Consider the following 20558-nt stretch of genomic DNA (forward strand, 5'->3'; position numbering starts at 1 on the left):
TGCACGGGCTTCTCATAGCGGCGGCTTCTCTTGTTGCAGAGCACGGGCTCTAGGCGCGTGGGCTTCAGTAGTTGTGGCACGCAGGCTCGGTAGTTGTGGCACACGGGCTTAGTTGCTCCGTGGCATTTGGGATCTTCCCAGACCAGGGCTCGAACCCATGTCTCCTGCATTGGCAGGCAGATTCTTAACCACTGCGCCACCAGGGAAGCCCCAGACCATACCTTTTTGTCTGACATCATCATCATTCATAGTTCATATTGTGTAATTACATGATGCAACTTTCTTATTTGATCCTCATCATTAAAGTTACCTGAGTGTCAGACTATTATAGGAATGTTTGTGTGTGTGTGCGTGCGTGTGTAATGGAGAATCAGAAACATTGGACAATATGTTGATTAAAATAGGACATTGTGGGGCTTCCCTGGTAGTGCAGTGGTTGAGAGTCCACCTGCCGATGCAGGGGACGCGGGTTCATGCCCGATACGGGAAGATCCTGCATGCCGCGGAGCGGCTGGGCCCTTGAGCCATGGCCGCTGAGCCTGTGCGTCCGGAGCCTGTGCTCCGCAACGGGAGAGGCCACAATAGTGAGAGGCCCGCGTACCGCAAAAAAAAAAAAAATAGGACATTATGTAAAAGCAAGAGAATAGGATAGGAGAGCTATTCAAGATACATAGTAGGTTAGAAACAAGGCTTTACATAGGAGCAGTTATAAGGACTCAGATATTCCTAGGCATTCAACAGCCAAATTTGTTTGGGAGGCAGTAGTTATGAGCAAAAAACTGTGAAAACCTATTTGATATTCAAAGCGTTGAGAGCTTTACTTTGAAATTAAAAGTTTAAAAAAGTCAACCTCAATGTACATCGACAGATGAATGGATAAAGATGTGGTGTATATTTACACAGTGGGATATTACTCAGCCTTAAAAAAAGAATGAAATAATGCCATTTGCAGCAACATGGATGGACCTAGAGATTATCATATTAAATGAAGTCAGACAAAGACAAATATCATATGATATCACTTATATGTGGAATCTAAAACGATACAAATGAACTTATTTATAAAAGAGAAATAAACTCACTGACATAGAAAATAAATGGTTACCAAAGGGGAAGTGGGGGGCGGGATAAATTAAGAGGTTGGGATTAACGTATACACACTCTATATAAAGTAGACACACAGCAGGGACCTACTGTATAGCACAGGGAACTATATTCAATATCTTGTAATAACTTATAATGGAAAAGAATCTTGAAAAGAATATATGTGTGTATGTATGTATGTGTGTATATATGTGTGTGTATAATATATATGTGTGTGTGTATGTATGTGTGTATATGTGTGTATAATATGTGTGTGTATAATATATATGTGTGTGTATAAATAACTGAATCACTCTTCTGTATACCTGAATCTGACACATCATTGTAAATTAACCATACTTCAATTAAAAAATGGTTATAAAAATAAATTTTAAAAAGTCAAAAGAATTAATTTCTACTACTTCTGGGAAGAGATTTGTCTGAAAATTAATCAGTAATCCTAATGATTTTAAATAGCCCTTATTGTTTCTTCAGTATGTTTTAGTAATATGAACAGAAGTACCATATAATTTCAGCATGTCCACCATGACAACATAATTTTTTGGATTATAGATATGTTTCATTGGTGATCCGTATTCTCAGATCTACTATTTTGTTCAGTAACTTTAATTTTGTTAGTTTGCTCAACCCCTCAGTCTCTGTTTCTTATCATACTTGTAGATAGATCATTGTGAGAGTGAAAAACCATATAGTTTAGTTGTCTGGGCAAATGAGATTTTGGGTGTTGACAGCTCTAGTTTCATTAATAAACTGTAAGTAATTCTAAAAACCTATTATATTGGTTATAATTAAGAAAAGGACACTTATCCTTACACCGCTATTTTTGCTTTCTTCTTGGTACCTTCTGCCCAGATATTTCTAGCTACACTTTTTTTTTTTTTTTTTGCGGTACGCGGGCCTCTCACCGCTGTGGCCTCTCTCGTTGCGAAGCACAGGCTCCGGACGCGCAGGCTCAGCGGCCATGGCTCACGGGCTGAGCCGCTCCGCGGCATGTGGGATGTTCCCGGACCAGGGCACGAACCTGTGTTCCCTGCATCAGCAGGCAGACTCTCAACCACTGCACCACCAGGGAAGCCCAGCCCTCTAACTACACTTTTGATTCTACTTTAGTAGCACTGAATCTTTTCTCTCCCCATACTGGTACATAAAGAAATAATCTATAGCCATCCAACTCATCATTAGTATAAATGTTGTCATAAATTAATTTAAATATAGTTAACTTCATCAATTTAGAAATGAGGTAATTGAGGCCTGGAGCTGTTGAGATTTGCCAAGAAAGGAAAGTACTAACATTTACAGAGCACTGACTATATACCAGACACTGTCATTTCATATTCCAGTTCTGTGAAGAATGTTCTGTTATCCCCATTTTACAGAATCTCAGAGGTCAAGAAACTTGCCCAAGACCATAGGACTATTCAGTTCTCTTGCACAGTCTAGGGTCTTTTCCACTTCTGTCAGCAAACATTAAGAGCTGTTCAACTAAGCCAATGGAGAAAACAAAGGATTAAGAAACCAACACACTAAATATAACAAAGGGTATTTTCTGATTGACAACTTTTATTTTTATAAAAAGACTCAAAGATAAAAATTAATTATCCTGGGTTGTACTGGTATTAAATCACTATTAAAATGTGGGACCATCACAGGTATAAAAGCAACATTACCTTTGCTTATGTTTGTGAGAATTAATAGCCTGCTTTTCAGAGTTTCTGAAATGAGATTCCAAAAAATGAAACTGAGCATGGAAATAGTAGGACAAATTAGGGCTTTAACATATAGTATTATGTATGTCTATTCATTAGTTAAAGAACTAAGTGTTTAAAATATGCGTGCACATCTGGGCCTCAGTTTGCCCTGCTTATATTTATTCGTGAACTCTAAATCTCTTATCTAAGCACTTAATCTAATTAACTGTTGGTAACTACCTTTTTGAAGAGACACCTTCTCTTTAGCCTCTTGACATCTGAACCACTGCTCTTCTGAATGTGATGACCTAAGTAGTAATCAGATCACCCAAGAGTAGCTTTTTAAATTGTTTTTCAGAGATACTTCTTTTCTAGGACCATAAGTGATACATGTTTCGCACTTCACCATCTAATTACCTGGGTTTTAATATTTGTATTCTTGATACCTTCATTTTCGTTACAATTTTTTTTTCCTTACAAGTCAGAGCTGACTCCGGCAGACACCTAGACAAAGACAATCTTTTTCTCTACCTACCAGTTCTCTCCTTCTCTCATCCCTCTCTCTCTCCATCCCTGACTGCCCCTCCCTCGTTCCCCTCTCTTTGTCCCACCTCTCTTTTTCCCCTTCCCCATTTTGTTTGTCTCAGTATATAGAAAGGTACAAAATAAGAATGATGATAGGTGGAGGTAGATAATTCCTTGTAAAGTTACTATTCATTGACAGAAACATATTAATTTCTTAGATAACTAATTCAAATTACTTTGCAGTTCATCAGACCTGGGTTAGAATCCTGCTTTATAAAAACAGTATTTATCCATTGTAGGGAGAAAAAGTGATGTAGGATCAGTGAATATAAAGCAGAAAGTAAAAGAGCTGTCCTCACTATTAATGGCTTTCATGTATCCTTCTAAAATGTCTGCTGTCTATATTTACATACATACTTACTGTAGCATATTAGCTACATCTACTTGCCTTTTATAAGTAGGTCTTCAGTAGGTCAGAAAGCATCTATTTAGTTCAATTTTAATCCACTTGATATTACTAAGTTATAGTATCTCAATTTCTTTTCTAATTTTTTTCTTAAAAAAATTTTTTTTTACCACTTTCAGGGCACTGGTCCCTCAGATATTTTCTGTTTGTATTTTTTTTAAACCAATTTTAACATTTGCATCTTATGGCTTCGATCTTAGAAGTGGAAGTAATTGAAGTGTTATGTTCAGAGTAATTAGGAATTAAAGCCTGTGAAAAGAAAATTTAGAATTATCCTTGCTGTCATTATGGGGAGTAGTGTAAGTGATCCATATAGGATTGCCAGACCTGTTGTTGAAGATACAGCATGAATCTGTAGAGGGCAGTGTTTGGTCTTCTGGGACCAGGTGAGAAAAGCTGACTGTAGATCAGCTCTGGTTGGGTAACAGTACGCCTGAGGCTTAAGGTGTTCAGGGCATCTGTGGGAGTAATAACCAGAGCATTGATAAACTTTGCTTACTATAACCAGGCACCAGAAAATGAACTTTACTTTCTTAACATGTATAAAACAGTTCGCTGCACATCAAATGTAAATCAGGATTTCAGAGTCCTCTCTGGTACGCGGGCCTCTCACTGTTGTGGCCTCTCCCGTTGCGGAGCGCAGGCTCAGTGGCCATGGCTCACGGGCCCACCCGCTCCGCGGCATGTGGGATCTTTCCGGACCGGGGCACAAACCCGTGTCCCCTGCATTGGCGGGCGGACTCTCAACCACTGCGCCACCAGGGAAGCCCCAGAGTCCTCTCTTATAATACAGTAGAAACAATATTTTTCCCTCCTTGAAACACATTGTCACGTGAAGAATATGGTTGAAAATTCATATAACTTCTCATACATTAATTACCTAGGTATTTCTATCTACCAACAAAACATTGTTTGCACATATATCCTTTTGTTCCCATAGAATGTTAGGCACTTTTCTAAACACCCAAACAGTGGAGGCATTTTGTGGGTCAGGAAAGAGCAGTTAGGAGGTAGCTGAAATTTGAAAGTGGCCAAAATATTACATAATATTTTTTCCCAATTAAAGAACATATTATCTGATTAAAATTCCTGTTCTGTTAGACAAATGTTACTACTGAGCTTCCTTTAATCTTTTGTATGACATTAAAAAAATAATGTAGTTATTTTCTTCCTGATTTTTCACAGAGAACTATATTTGAACTTGGCCTTGTTATTTAATTTTTTGTAGAAGAAATACAAAAAAGAAACAGCTATCAAGTTTAGGTGATTTAGTCAAGTCTGCCAAGTATGTGTATGTCCGAAGTAGTATAGAACCTTCGGAAAACTTGTCAAGTTGTGTGTTTTTTATTTATTTTTTTTAACACAGCCTGCAAATTATTCTTGATCCATGACCTTAAGTCTTGGGAAGATGGTTCTTCTCCTCTTCAGTCTGTTTCACTTCTTTTCTTGCTCAGTTATGATTGACCATAAGATTATGTTTCTTTCAAGGGAAAAGGTTGACTCCAGCTGCAGATGTTCTAATCTTCTATCTTGCCAGATTTCAGAGTGGAAGAAAGTGAGGCTTTAGGTCAGAAAAGAGCCTTCCCTTCTGAATTCCTTCCCTGTCCCTTCTAGTATCCTGCCACCACTCTGATTTCATGATGCCGCTGAGGTACTACACACATATCCCAAGAAGCAATTTTCAGAGACAATTCAGTCTGAATTCATATGTGAGGGTAGTTTGTTAATGGCATATGCATCACTAAGCAGAACCCTGAACATCTTCTGAAGCACCTGTGTTTAGCTTTAAGGGCACCCTCACAGTTTTCTTCAGTAAAGAAGTCAATTTGCGTATGTAACTAAAGGGTCCATTCTGGTAGTATTTTAAAAACAAAAAAAAGTCTGCTGCAAAGGAGAACTGATGTTTCCACTTTTTGAGACATTTAATTGCTTGTAATTGAAAATGACACTTACCTGGTTAAAAAAAAAAAATTAAGATCCCACAAGGTACTCTAGTATAGTAAAAGTTGTCCTTCCTCTCATGCATCAAATCTTTGAAGAAAAGTTGATTAGCCAGTAAAACAAGCCATCATTTTCCTTTTTATATCCTTTTTATAGGAATATTCCACATCACCATTCTGCTGTTTTTAAGAACCTCAGCCTTCAAAAAACTTTTCTACTTCTAGTCACTGCTTCACTGCAAGGTTTATTAGACTTTCTATACCTTTTTAAAAACCTGGAGCTATTCAGTACCATGCTGTGGTTGTACTGGCATGCTTTCCTGACTTGGTCTGTTGCACATGCATTATTTTATTTTCCCTGACTTTAGGACTGTGGGATATGTATTTCCATGTCCATATTCTTGAGTCGTCTTGAAATAAAAACACAGTTCTTGGACTTTCCTGGCGGGCCAGTGGTTAAGACTCCACGCTTCCATAGCAGGGAGCACAGGTTCAATCCCTGGTTGGGGAACTAGGATCCCACATGCTGTACGGTGTGACCAATAAGTAAATTAATTAATTAAAAAAAAAAACCCACAGTTCTTTAAAAAGAGAACCTAGTGCAATTGTTTTGTATGTGAAAACAAAATACTGCCAAAATAATTATTAAACATATTGGTACCTATTCTTTATTAGTTTTGATTATTGTTTCACTGAAGAGTATGCAGTGCATTGAAATAGTTACACATTTAAAAAATAACTTTTAATTGAATCAAGCCCAGTCATTCTGAATTATCCAGTTAGAGCAGAATTACTCCTCTGGAATCTGTGTTCCCATACTTCTTTTCTGATTTTAAGGAAGATGATTGAGGGGCAGTTAGTCACCGCAGGTCAGCTCTGCCATTAGGTCTAACCATTTGGTTATTGCTTACCTAGGGCTTATTAATCGTGCTTTATAGAGACTGATGGCAGCTTTGGTTAAGTGTAAGTCAGTTGTTCAGTCTATGTGGCTTGGTCTAGGTGTTATCAGATTTTAATTTGCAGGGTATTATTATATCATAAAGTGATTTTGAAAATAAGAAAGGAGTCACAGGAATGTGATGAAAAAGAACAGTATTTAAAGGACCAGAGAAATTAGAATGAATAAGGTAATATGTAGGAGAGATAATAGAAATGACGGGCTGTTATAGAACATCCCCAGATCCACACTGGGTGTCTGGGTGTTGCTCTCTCTTTGCTAGAAAACGTACAAACACATGTACATCCTTAAAAAGTCTTTATAACAAGTCACACCTTTAAAAAATGATTTAATAAATCATTTTTTAGCTCCTTTATATCTATATTTAAACCCTTCTCATATTCTCAATTTCTCATTTCTTGAAACGAGATTTAAAAAATAACATGTAGCTAAGAGGACTTCTGGGTAGAAAGGTTTTGTGAGTCAGAAAATATTTTCCTGAACTTACTCATATCTTTGCCTAACTCTGGTCTCTGTCTCCAGTCTCTAAATTGTAATTATCTGAAGTAATTTTAATGTATCAGGATTCTAATTTTCAATTAATGCTAATAATGAAGACTCTCAGTTTAAACTATAGGCTGTTGACCCACTTTAGTATCCTACTGGATGTAGGAAATTAAGTGGAAACTGGAGACAATAGGAGGTAACAGAGAAGAACTTGGTTAGGAACAGTAAGAATGGTTTGTTCATCCTGCCCAGGTGAAGGTATATTTCAGAGACCTTCCCAGCATCTAAGAGTAATAGGCACAGAAGGTACAAGGAATTCTACTTCTTGATGCTTTTCCCTGTGTCTTCAATTGCTTTCCTGACTATATTTTTCAATTTAAACCTTCATCTAATTGGTAATTGTGGTCTACCTGCTTATGAATTTTTACTTCTGTAGAATATTGATTTTTTTTTCTTTAAAAATAACTCCATAAAGAATTAATCACTTGGGAATGTTTTCTTGAATGTACCAGGGCTGTAGCAATTATGTTTATTCAAAATAAAAATTCCCTAGGGTCACTGCCCTAGGCTTTTAAACTTTAGTAGTGTATCAGAATAATCTAGAGGGTTTTTTACAAACATTGTTGAGTATCACATCCCTATTTCTGATTGAGTAATTCTGGGCTGAAACCAGAGAATTGCCATTTCTGTCAAGTTTCAAGAAGATGCTAAAACTGCAGGTCCTGCAAGCATACTTTGAGAACCACTGCCATACAGAATTGATCACAGAAGTCTGAGACAGAGCTGGATCTAATCTGCGCTGAATAAACATTAAGTTGCTTGTAATTCAACAGTTATACCTGTTGGATGGGTTCCAACAATGATCATTTAATGTAGTATTATTTTTAATTTATTTTCATAGATTGGAGCATATGATCAACAAATATGGGAAAAATCTGTTGAACAAAGAGAAATCAAGGTAACAAGTTTATTTCATTTTGTATATTCTATAAATTGATTATTAACCACAGTTTATTTAATATCTTTCTGTCGACCTTTAAAGGTACAAATTAATATTACTTATGCTATCCAAACTTTTAAATAAAGAGGTAAACTCTTTTATGAGGGCATATTCATGTGTCTTTACCTCTGATGATTTTTCTCTTTTTGCTCTTTAGCATCTTTCTGTTCTTTTACAATTTAATTTCTAATGATTATTTTTTGTCAGCTCTTTTCCCCTTTCACTTGTCACCTTATACTTCTAGTTTGCTTTTCCTCCCTTTTGATGCTGTCATTGCTCTGTACAGTTTATTAAACTGGTAAGTGTTTCAGGATTTTTCCCGCCTGAGTGATCCTGTGCAAACGCTGCTCTGTTTAATTGAGATCTGCTTTTTGGTGCTACTAACAGAATGATTTGGACGCAAATAGAGTCGCTGAAAAGTTGGACATTTTTTGAAAGAATTTAGGAAAGTAAAGCATTAATTGAAATGTTTTCGTAGTTCATAGTCTCTTCTTGGACATGTAATCATTTAACGCTGATAAGACATTCTCATAGGCTACCTTGCTAACATGGAAACTATTTTTTAACTAAATTTGTTCTGTTTCTCAGCAGTCACTCCTTTTCAGTAATAAGATTTATATTTTTCATTTGCATAGATGATACTAATCAGTGTGTTCCTGCACGAGCTAAACTTAATATTGGCCCAGAGAATGTTACTTTAGTTGCTTGACAGTTTATATTTTGTGCAGAAAGGTTTATATTAGATTAAAAACCAGTGTCTATAGTTACTTAAAAATTTCAGTGTTTAGACAACTTAATCGTCTATAATGAAGAGGAAGATTCTTTGCCATTTGTTAATTTTAATTTTGAACTATTTACATGAAGAAGTAATACAGTTAACAAAGTTGCAGTGAGCACCACCTACTATGTCTTAAGTATAGGATTAAATCATGGGAACAGAAAGATAAAATAGATTATAATATTTTAGATGAGATACATAATTACAAATGAGATCAGTTCAATTAAGAGAGGGATGTGGGGCTTCCCTGGTGGCGCAGTGGTTGAGAGTCCGCCTACCGATGCAGGGGACACGGGTTCGTGCCCCGGTCCGGGAGGATCCCACATGCCGCGGAGCGGCTGGGCCCGTGAGCCATGGCCGCTGAGCCTGCGCGTCCGGAGCCTGTGCTCCGCAACGGGAGAGACCACAACAGTGAGAGGCCCGCGTACCACAAAAAAAAAAAAAGAGAGAGAGAGAGAGAGAGAGGGATGTGTAGTTCTCTCTTGGGATGCAAAGTGGGGAAGCAGCCCTGGGGAGGTTAGGAAAGATTTCACAGAGGAAGTGACTCATGAGCTGAGTTTGACAGACATTAGAATGAGGAAAACATTCCAGACAGAATGAAGACCATATGAAAATATACATGAAGGAAGGAAGGAGCATGCCTGACTCAGAATCCTCAAGGAACCTGATGGCTAATAGGTTGGGTGGAGGAGGGCGATTAGAGTGATTAGGAGTAAAACATGAAAGGATATGGAAGTCAGATCTTGAAGGGGCTTAACTGCTTTACCCTAGAGTCTAGGCATAATCTGGAAAACAATGGGAGAGACATTGAAGGATTTTAAGCAGAAAAAGTTACCTGATTAAATTTCTATTTCAACAACTTCACTAAGGCAGCACTAAGTATGGTGGGAAATATTAGAAGAGGAGCAGATACAGAATTCTGTTTCAGAATTATCCAGGTGATACTTGGGAGAGAGACTGGGGAGTCCTCAATATGTAGAGAGAGAGAGAGAGAGAGAGAGAGAGAGAGAGAGTGTGTGTGTGTGTGTGTGTGTAAAACATTCTGTCTGGCATGTTTTCCTCATTCTCTCTAATGTCTGTCAAGCTCAGCTCATGAGTAACTTCCTCTGTGAAATCTTTCCTAACCTCCCAGGGCTGCTTCCCCACTTTGCATCCCAATAGAGAACTATACATCCCTCTCTTAATTGAATTTATCTCATTTGTAATTATGTATTTCATCTGCCCATGTATATATGGGTATTTTATGTATCATACACATTATACAGATACAGCTATAGGAGTGAGTGGATTTACATTGAATGATGAGAGAAAAAGGCTGAGAACAGAACACTGGGAAACAACATTTAATGGATAGGTTAAAAACAGATGTAAGTGAAGGAGGAAAGAGAAGTGAGAGACCTATGAGACAACGGTCTGAGACTATCACGAAGAGCTGGAAAAGTTAAACAAATAAAGGGCAGCAGAGAGGTCTAGTAAGATGCCTTGAAATCTTTTATTTTCTTTGACAGTCTTTAACTTGTTGGACAGGGAGTGTTAAGTACCTTGAGGGATTGTGTTACCAGTTGGCACATTTGGATGTTTTTTGAAATTTAACCCCCTCCCCAAAATATAAATATATATATATATACACTTTGTAATAGTAATTGAAGAACTAAAAACAGTATTAAAACTTACTTTTGGGCTTCCCTGGTGGTGCAGTGGTTGAGAGTCCGCCTGCCGATGCAGGGGACACGGGTTCGTGCCCCGGTCCAGGAGGATCCCAGATGCCGCGGAGCGGCTGGGCCCGTGAGCCATGGCCGCTGAGCCTGCGCGTCCGGAGCCTGTGCTCCGCAATGGGAGAGGCCACAACAGTGAGAGGCCCGCGTACCACAAAAAAAACCAACAACTTACTTTTGTTATTTTTAATTGAAAAGGTTAATGTGTTGACAAGCGTAACATTTTTGTTAAACATTCTAGTGGAAGCAAGTTATAGTGTAAAATAATTTTGTATTTATTCTAAGGAAGGTAGAGAAGTGCATAACTGTGGTGTATTAATGTTAATATTTGATTTAAAAGAACAAAAACACTCTACCTGTTGCATAGAGAACACTAACAAACGTATTGAGTTTGTCCTTTTAGGTAATCGATTCTTTTATTATCTGTCAAAGCAGTGAGCAACAACTAAAGAAATCAAAGAAAGCCATGAAAATATATTTCTTGGAAATTTTTTTTATATTAAAGACCCTAGTTGATATTGCTAAAGTCTTTTCTGAGTTGCAAGTGATGTTTTCTTAAACGTTTTAGAAATTATAACTGAAAACTGTAGTTTTCTGATCACCTTGACCCAAATTTAAAAGTAAATGTGGACTTTCCCTGTGTTTTAGTACATACTAGAGTTGTAAAGCTTCAACAAAACAAACTATGTTATTTAAAGTCATTAAAGGAAAAAAGGGTTGGGAGAAACTAAACAGGATTTCCGGAAAGTGAAACTGATGGTTATGTCCTTTGATAGAGTCTACGTATTATAATAGTTCCATGCATGTGAAGTCTGGATCGTTGACCAGAAGTATTTTCTAAACTTAAACAGAACTTGTAAGCTTTTTGGCTCAACATTATCTGTGTGCTTAGATATTTTTAAAAATTCAAAACTTCTTTCCTACACCCTTCTTTCTCCTATTTGTGTCATTGCCCTTTAGGAATGTACTATAGGAGTGTAAGTGTATATTCAATAAAGAATATATTACTTGGATTCTTGGAGATTAATTGTATTCATAGTACTTGATAATTTTTATTTATTTTTTTGCGGTACGCGGGCCTCTCACTGTTGTGGTCTCTCCCGTTGTGGAGCACAGGCTCCGGACGCGCAGGCTCAGCGGCCATGGCTCACGGGCCCAGCCGCTCCGCGGCATGTGGGATCTTCCCGGACCGGGGCACGAACCCGTGTCCCCTGCATCAGCAGGCGGACTCGCAAGCACTGTGCCACCAGGGAAGCCCAGTACTTAATAATTTCTACTTTCTAGTTAAACGAGTAGTTTAAAAAATCTTTTTCTGAAACTGGGTTAGTTTTCCTTTTTTGTTTGTTCAGTCAAATTTCTTGAAGGTTCATAATTATATTTAGTACTAAAAGCTATGCTGTTTTGTGTGAACGTAGTTTAAACCAATTTAAAAATTGTCCAACTTAAAATATCTACTTAATTAAAATCACCTTTTATGAAGGCTGACACCTTGGTCCTAATATATTTTTTTTTTTTTTTTTTTTTCCTAATATATTTTATTTCTGTGAATAAACTCACTAATGTTAGAAGATTTGTCAGTGAACTTTATCTTTCTTTAAACCTTTTACATATTCTGATAGGCTACCTTGAGGGGGAAGTTTTGTCGAAGTTGGCAGTTATGCTATGACTACAATGTAGCTCAAAATAAATGTTTTAATAAAACATAAAATAGGAAATGAACTACATATTAAAAAGGTCAAGTAGAATGAGCATGTTGAAAAACAACATAATTGCATAAATCAAAACAATTTACTGTTCCTTTTATAAGGGCTTTAAGTTTTTAAAACAATCTTGATGAAAATTCTAGGTATACAGCAGTAAATTAAGCTTCAGATTTGTTATAAACATTGGCAGTAAGGTTATTTTCAAAGTGCTAGAAAAATAATACATAAAAGACAGAAGTAAATTAAAATATGTTACTGTTTTCGAATTTGTTGGCATTAATAAAGGTAAAATATCATAATAAACTTGATGCCAAATTTGAATAGTGCTTGATTAATGAATTTTTGTTTAAATGTATTATTAGTATTGCCTTTCCAATTTGCAAAATATTGGGAATGATTTATAGTCTATCAGCCACTCTGTCATGACATTAAAATGGGAAATGAAGTACAGATAGAGTTGTTTCTTATTATTTGCACTAGTTATGTTCTTTCAAGTCGTCATGAACACTGCATTAGTGAATATTGACTGTTGCTCTTAGGAGAAATACAGAGTTAAGTTCCTGCGAGTCCCTAGTTACAACACTTTGGTCAACTGATCAATACATAACCTTGTTTTATGAGAACTTATTTAATATATGTTGTTGATCCATTAACATTGAACTAATGGCCAACAGCTCATGCCTGAATAGAGCTTACCTAACACATTTTCTCAGTGAGGCACGTCACAGCCTTCTTGTACGTAGGAACACTGAACCGCATGTCAACACTATCTAGGGGACCATTTTAAACCACAAAATTACCGACAAAATACAAAAAATGCAAAAGACTTGACATTAAATAGACTGTGAAAAGGAACTGAAACAAGAGAGCTGAAACAAGAAGGCAGAGTGTTGCCTTGTTTGACCTCAGCTGGAAATGTGAACATTGAGGGACTCAAATTTTTTGCCACTCTTACTCTATGCATAGCTACAAATGACTGCAAAATCACAGCAAGTATTGATTTTAGGGACCAATAAATTTTAGTGAATAGGTGAATTTGCAAATATGGAATCTATGAATATAAGGATTGACTGTATATAAGATCATCATGGCTATGTCTTCAACCCTCACCCTTCTTTCTGTTTTGTTTTTATATCTGGGTAGTTTGCAACTTCACATGGACAGACTATTTGAAGGAGTTCAGAGGTTAATTGCATCTTGATTTCAGGGTACATTTTTGGTTTAAACATCTCAGTTAATTCTCAGTTAATTCTCAGCTCAAATGCTGTCTTATTCTTTGTTTTAGATAAAAGCAGTACTTGATCAAATTTTTAATTTAAGGGGTCATTGTTACTTGGATTAGGACTAAACAACCAGGTTACTTGGTTGATTGAATGAACAATAAGCAAATCATTGAAATACTGTGTCATCGCTCAGCACTTGCATTCCAAGGAGTTTAGCCTAAGCTCCTCCAATTCTTAACATACTGGTCTTAAGTTATAAAGTGTAATTTAGGGCTTCCCTGGTGGCACAGTGGTTGAGAGTCCGCCTGCCGATGCATGGGGACACGGGTTCGTGCCCCGGTCCGGGAAGATCCCACATGCCGCAGAGCGGCTGGGCCCGTGAGCCATGGCCACTGAGCCTGCGCGTCCGGATCCTGTGCTCCGCAACGGGACAGGCCACAACAGTGAGAGGCCCGCGTTTTGCAAAATAAATAAATAAATAAAGTGTAATTTATTTTTTGATAGTTTTTTCATTGATTTTGATCTCTACCCCTACTCTAACTCTGTACACTGATGGCAGAAACTTAATCTTAGTGTTCAATGATTCCAAGTTGAAACTAATTCAATTCATGATTTCTGCCTTCTCCCTCCTCCTCCTATTGGGCATGGCATCTAAGTTATGAGGTGATAAGGTTGCATTGTGGTCTGGTTAGTGGTTGGCATGTGAAAATAGTGGCAACCATGAGATGTGCATCATCCTCTCTGGGTCTCACCCCTACATGCTGGCATCTGCTACGAAGTCTGCATCCCTGTCCTCAGCGCTGTGATCCACTGCTTTCTGCAGGAATGCCCCCAGCATCACACCTTAAGGGCCCTTGAGGGCCACTGCTCTCCTAGCCAGCTTCAACACTTTCCTGTGCAAAACTGGGGCACCACAGTCTCCTGGACCATCTCAGGCTGTAATCCAAATTGATTGGTAGTAGTAGTCTTTGTTTTAGAATTATGCTTTTAGTAATAAGTAGGCCTGACATGTTGCATATGTGCCTACATTTATCCTTTGGGGAGGTAATAAAATTTATTATACTACAGTTGTGTTCCCTTTGTAACAAATATATAAAGTAGTAGTTTTTGTCCATTATATTACTTAAAGTTTTCCTTTTTAATTGAAATTTTTAAGCATTGATTCTGGGTTTTAAAAATATATGTATATATAATGAATATCAATACTACATTTTTATTGAGTTATAATTGACATATTAGTTTCAGGTGTAAACCATAATAATTCGATATTTTATACATTGAGAAATGATCCCCACAGTAAGTCTAGTTTAAATAATTGTCCTCATACATAGTTACAATTTTTGTTGCCTTGTGATGAGGACTTTAAAGATCTACTCTCTTATCAGTACTACTTTTAATATATTACAGGGGTTAAGGAATAAACCAAAGAAAACAGCACATGTGAAACCAGATCTCATAGATGTCGATCTTGTAAGAGGTGAGTCTTGAATAAACAAATGTTTAATGAAGTTAGAAATTGACCTTGAAGAAACAGAATTCAAAATGGGTTAGATATATATGTTTGTAGAAATAGAAGCAATGTGAGTCTAAGTGAAGTCAGAAATAGTATGAAAAAAAGAGAGGATGGAAGCATTTAAATACCACTGGCTAGTCTTTTCTCCCACTAAGAATCATTCCAAGAACTTCCAAGAACTAATAAGTGTAAAAGAAAAGCAGCTCATATTTGCCAGGCAAACTATAAGGCTTGTTATAAAAATTAAAGTGGTAATTTTAATTCCTAACTGGAACTGACATTTGAACATTGTCTTGTATTTATAAAATATGTGGGAGAAATATTAAAAATGGGTTTTTTTTAAAGTACCCGAGTTAATATGATAACATGAATAATGTTTTTAAAAGTGTCTCCTATCCAAAATTGGACATTTCCCATTCATAGTACAAAATAAATTTTCATGTTTTATTGTTCTTCAAATGTTGAAATTTTTTCTTTAAGGAAATTAAAGAGTAATAAATGTTCTCTGTCATTTTGTTACTTTTCTCAGGGTCTGCATTTGCTAAGGCAAAACCTGAAAGTCCATGGACTTCTCTGACTAGAAAGGGAATTGTTCGCGTTGTATTTTTTCCCTTTTTCTTCCGGTGGTGGTTACAAGTAACATCAAAAGTCATCTTTTTCTGGCTTCTAGTCCTTTATCTTCTTCAAGGTATAATTGATAGAAATGCATTTTGCTTTTAACTTTCAGCATATTTTGTTCTTAGGATTACTAAGGCTTTTTTATTTCTAACATATGCTAACTACTACTGAGTATGAAAATAAACATTTATTGTGATATTTCACTTAATAAGACACAACTAGTTTGGTATTTAAAATGTTGGAGAAAACAAAGCAGTTATTTTCCAAAATAACTTTATGAAAATTTGAATCTGTGGATGGCTAAAGAAAAATACAAATTGAGAGGATTTTTAAAAATTACAGTCTCTTCCAAATGCAGCCCAACATATACATACACACCAGTCTTTTTTTTTTTTTAAACATCTTTATTGGAGTATAATTGCTTTACAATGGTGTGTTAGTTTCTGCTGTATAACAAAGTGAATCAGCTATACATATACGTATATCCCCATATCTCCTCCCTCTTGCGTCCCCTTCCCTCCCACCCTCCCTATCCCACCTCTCTAGGTGGTCACAGAGCACCGAGCTGATCTCCCTATGCTATGTGGCTGCCTCCCACCAGCTATCAGTTTTACATTTGGTAGTGTATATATGTCCATGCCACTCTCTCACTTCATCCCCGCTTCCCCTTCCCCCTCCCCGTGTCCTCAAGTCCATTCTCTAGTAGTTCTGTGTCTTTACTCCCATCCTGCCCCTAGGTTCTTCATGACCTTTTATTATTTTTTTGGATTCCATATATATGTGTTAGCATACGGTATTTGTTTTTCTCTTTTGGACTTACTTCACTCTGTATGACAGACTCTAGGTCCATCCATCTCACTACAAATAACTCAATTTCGTTTCTTTTTATGGCTGAGTAATATTCCATTGTATGTATGTGCCACATCTTCTTTATCCATTCATCTGTTGATGGACACTTAGGTTGCTTCCATGTCCTGGCAATTGTAAATAAAGCTGCAGTGAACATTGTGGTACATGACTCTTTTTGAATTATGGTTTTCTCAGGGTATATGCCCAGTAGTGGGATTGCTGGGTCATATGGTAGTTCTATTTTTAGTTTTTTAAGGAACCTCCATACTGTTCTCCATAGTGGTTGTATCAGTTTACATTCCCACCAACAGTGCAAGAGGGTTCCCTTTTCTCCACACCCTCTCCAGCATTTATTGTTTGTAGATTTTTTGATGATGGCCATTCTGACTGCACACCAGTCTTTTTTTTTATGCAGCCTTGAAGTTCATTTTTCCTTTCTCAGCAGTGTTTTTGTTTTTCCTCTTAACCTTTGTATTCTGAGACTGTCCTCATTCTGTATTGAAATTCTACGTGCCATGTACTGTTCTAAGTGCATTTCAGAGACACTCATTTAATACTCACAACAACCCAGTGAAGAATGGGTACTATTATTATGCCTAGCTTATAGACACAGGAACTGAAGGACCCAAGGGCCCAAAGCCACACAGTCACCAAGGGTAGCAGAGCCCAGGTCGAACCCAGGCAGTCGGACCTCGAGCCACATGCGTCACACCTCTGGGACTCTGCCTCCCATCACAGCAGCCTGCAGCGCAAAATGCCCAGCACTCCTGAGCGCTTGCAGCCTAAAAGAAGAGGCTGCTCACATTCCATCGCTCTAACAAAGCAACGATTTTAGTTTGGTGGTACCCTTTCAGTCTCTTTAATGTCTTTTATTTTTTTAAAAAAAACACAATCATAATCCTGAATGATTATTTAAATATGTTTTATCAACAAACGCTAAGTAAAAGATAATATCTTTTAAGTAAAGGAAAATACAATAAAAATGAAAGACTTCTATTTAGGTAAAGTTGTTTTTTTAAGCCAGGGTATATCTTATATACATAAGAGGGAGTGAACTTGTAGTTATCTTCTAAGGCTATCTAGTTTACCTAGAGGAGAACACTTTGTTCTAAAGGGGTCAGAAATTGCAATTGCTTATGAGAGTGATAATTAATCAATACCATTCATTGTAACCACTGTTCATTGTGCTTTTTTGATATTGTTGCTTTCTAGTATTTGAAGGCAAACAAGTTTGCAGTGTAAGTAGTGTAAGTAGTTCACATACTGTGGCTGAAATTCACTTACTGGCTTGCCTAAATTAAATAGGGTTACGGTTAGGGAACACAGCTTAGATCAGGCATGAAAAAGAGGTATTTTCAGTTCCAAACCGAAGTTTAACATTATTAGTGTGTATAAGGATTGAAAACTGAACACTCTCCTAGCAAAGCTTAGTTTAAAAAGTGACCTGGGGACTTCCCTGGTTGTCCAATGGTTAAGACTCTGCACTCCCAGTGCAGGGGGCTCGGGTTTGAACCCTGGTCAGGGAACTAGGTGCTGCATGCTGCAACTAAGAGCCTGCATGCCATAGCAACGACAAAAAAAGAGCCTGGCTGCTGCAACTAAAAATCCCGCATGCCGCAACTAAAGATCCTACATGCCTCAGCAAAGATCCCGTGTGCCACAACTAAGACCAGGCGCAGACTAAATAAATAAATATTAAAAGTAAAAAGTGACTTAACCTGTTCCAAGTTACGTAGCCAGTGACAAAGCTGTGATATGACCCTAATGACCCTCAGCAATCTGCTAGTGCCTTTAGAAACCCCTGTGCTTCCACCTCCTTGCATGTTGAGTAGGGTATAGTGCTCTGAGTTATGTCCTCATTCTCTATCCCACCTTCATCTCCTGAAGAGTAGAAGAATCATTTGCAGTCAGACTGGGTTTATATAATTACTTACAGTTTTTCACTTCAGTCACATGCCTTTTAAGTATCTCAACTATGTATTCTCAGCTCCATCCCTACTTCTGGCTTCTGTCATGCCCTTATGTCTTTTACCTTCTGTCCTGAATTACAAATCCAAACCAGCCTCTTAAGTTCTAAATTTTCCTAATTATCATTGCCTTCAAGATAAAAAGCCACGTTTTCAGTCAGTCTCTTATTGAATTTCTCCCCAATTTTAACCAGACTAAATTAGCTCTTTACTCTTTCTTAAACATTCTATGCCCTTTTTTTGTAACCTATATGCTTTTGGGGTAACTCTCTTTGCCTGGGTAGCCCTTTTTTCCTTTTACGTACTTGGTCAACTACTTATTCTCTCAGAGTTACATTAGCTCTGAGAGTTAGTCATCAGAATTCCTTCATAAACCTCCAGTTTAATTACATATATTTCCTATCATACTCTTTTAGTCTACTTAGGCTACTATAACAAAATACTACAGACTGGGGGACTTAAACAACAGAAATTTATTTTCTCACAGTTCTGGAGGTCCAAGATCAAGGTGCTGTCAGGATTGGTGCCTGTTGGAGGTTTCTTTTCCTGACTTGTAGACGGCCACCTTCTTGCCATATCCTCACATGGCCTTTCTTCTGTGCATGAGCTGGGAGAGATTTCTGGTATCTCTTTCTCTTATAGGGACACTGGTCCTTTTGGATTAAGGCCCTACCCTTATGATTTCATTCAACCTTTATTACATCATATAGGCCCTATCTGCTAAGATAGTCACATTGGGGGTCAGGACTTCAACATTTGGAATGAAGGCGGGAGGCACAATTCAGTCCATTACAGGTGTTTTAATTATTTCTTTATATGTCCCCCATTTCCTCTAAACTGAGGAGGGTGTCTGTGATCTTACCAAGAATGTCTTTAGATTTATGTGTCTAGTTTTCATTGAAGTATTAAGTTGTGTACTTTAGAGATCATGTTGGCTGTTACCCTGTTCTGAGAATTTATTTCTGAATGGCATGGTTAGCCAGGGGCAAACAAAATAGTCTGAAAGAGCTTGTCTGGAGTAACTTCTAGACTTATTTAAATTTAGAAAAATTATCTGGCAAAGAACAATGTTAGAGCAATTTTTAAAGTTTTGAGGAAGTGACTGTCAGATCTATAATTAAATGCATTTTCTTTCCCTTTTTATAGTTGCCGCAATAGTACTATTCTGTTCCGCTTCTAGCCCACATAGCATACCTCTGACGGAAGTGATTGGGCCGATATGGCTGATGCTGCTCCTGGGAACTGTGCACTGCCAGATTGTTTCAACGAGAACACCTAAACCTCCGCTAAGTACAGGAGGTAAAAGGAGAAGGTACTGTCTGTTTAAAAGTGATCTTTTTGTAGATTTTTGTAATTTGAATCCAGGCTTGTTCTTGACTTGAATAAAGTGTTATCTTGTAAAGTTGCTTTTTAAAATAAAGCAGTGAGCTTCAGAATCAGCTACTGAATGATTTAGTTTCTGTTATTTGCTTCAGAGTCATTTTGAGACCCCATACCTGTTTTTGTTTTTGTTTTCTTTCTTGAAGCTCATTGCTGAGGCACTTAATATCAATGTAGGGAATACACATTAGCTGGCATTGCTAATAATTCCCACTGTTTACAAAGTCTTGTACTTTGGCAAAAACAAAAGTCAGGGAAATTTTTCAGCTAAATTCCATTTATTAAATGTCATTTGAAGCTGTTTAATATTGCCCTTTGACTAAGTAAGCATAGCAAGTCTTACTGGCCGCTTAGCACAATGGAGTTCTGTTTTAAGGGTCTTTGGGAGCAATTCCTCTTTTGAATATTGTTCCTAAGAGATTGTGACATTTGCAGTTTTGGGATATTGAGATTTAAGCCCTCTTTATTTTGATAAAAAATAATACCTCATTAGATAAATAGCACTGCTGATCACACAGATTACAATTCTCTCCAATTTAAATTTTCTTTTCTTCATCTGCCAGTAGGTGGCATTCAAATAGGGAAGGAATGCTTTTGTAAATATCTGTCCAATGGTGTCCTTACAACCTGTCCACTGACCTGTCA

The 20558-nt window shown here is 37.3% G+C and overlaps 1 protein-coding gene across 1 annotated transcript in view; it reads left to right on the forward strand.

Moving 5' to 3' along the window:
• Positions 1-20558, forward strand: part of PHTF2 (putative homeodomain transcription factor 2) — an 80463-nt gene that overhangs the window by 18307 nt on the left and 41598 nt on the right. Inside the window, exons 2-6 of the mRNA XM_065883408.1 lie at positions 8069-8125; positions 8454-8465; positions 14994-15063; positions 15629-15787; positions 19680-19845. Of these exons, the coding sequence (XP_065739480.1) occupies positions 8069-8125; positions 8454-8465; positions 14994-15063; positions 15629-15787; positions 19680-19845 (464 nt within the window). The remainder of the gene's footprint in view (positions 1-8068; positions 8126-8453; positions 8466-14993; positions 15064-15628; positions 15788-19679; positions 19846-20558) is intronic.

Source organism: Phocoena phocoena, chromosome 9 (genome assembly GCF_963924675.1).
Source record: "Phocoena phocoena chromosome 9, mPhoPho1.1, whole genome shotgun sequence".
In the NCBI taxonomy this organism is placed as follows: domain Eukaryota; kingdom Metazoa; phylum Chordata; class Mammalia; order Artiodactyla; family Phocoenidae; genus Phocoena; species Phocoena phocoena.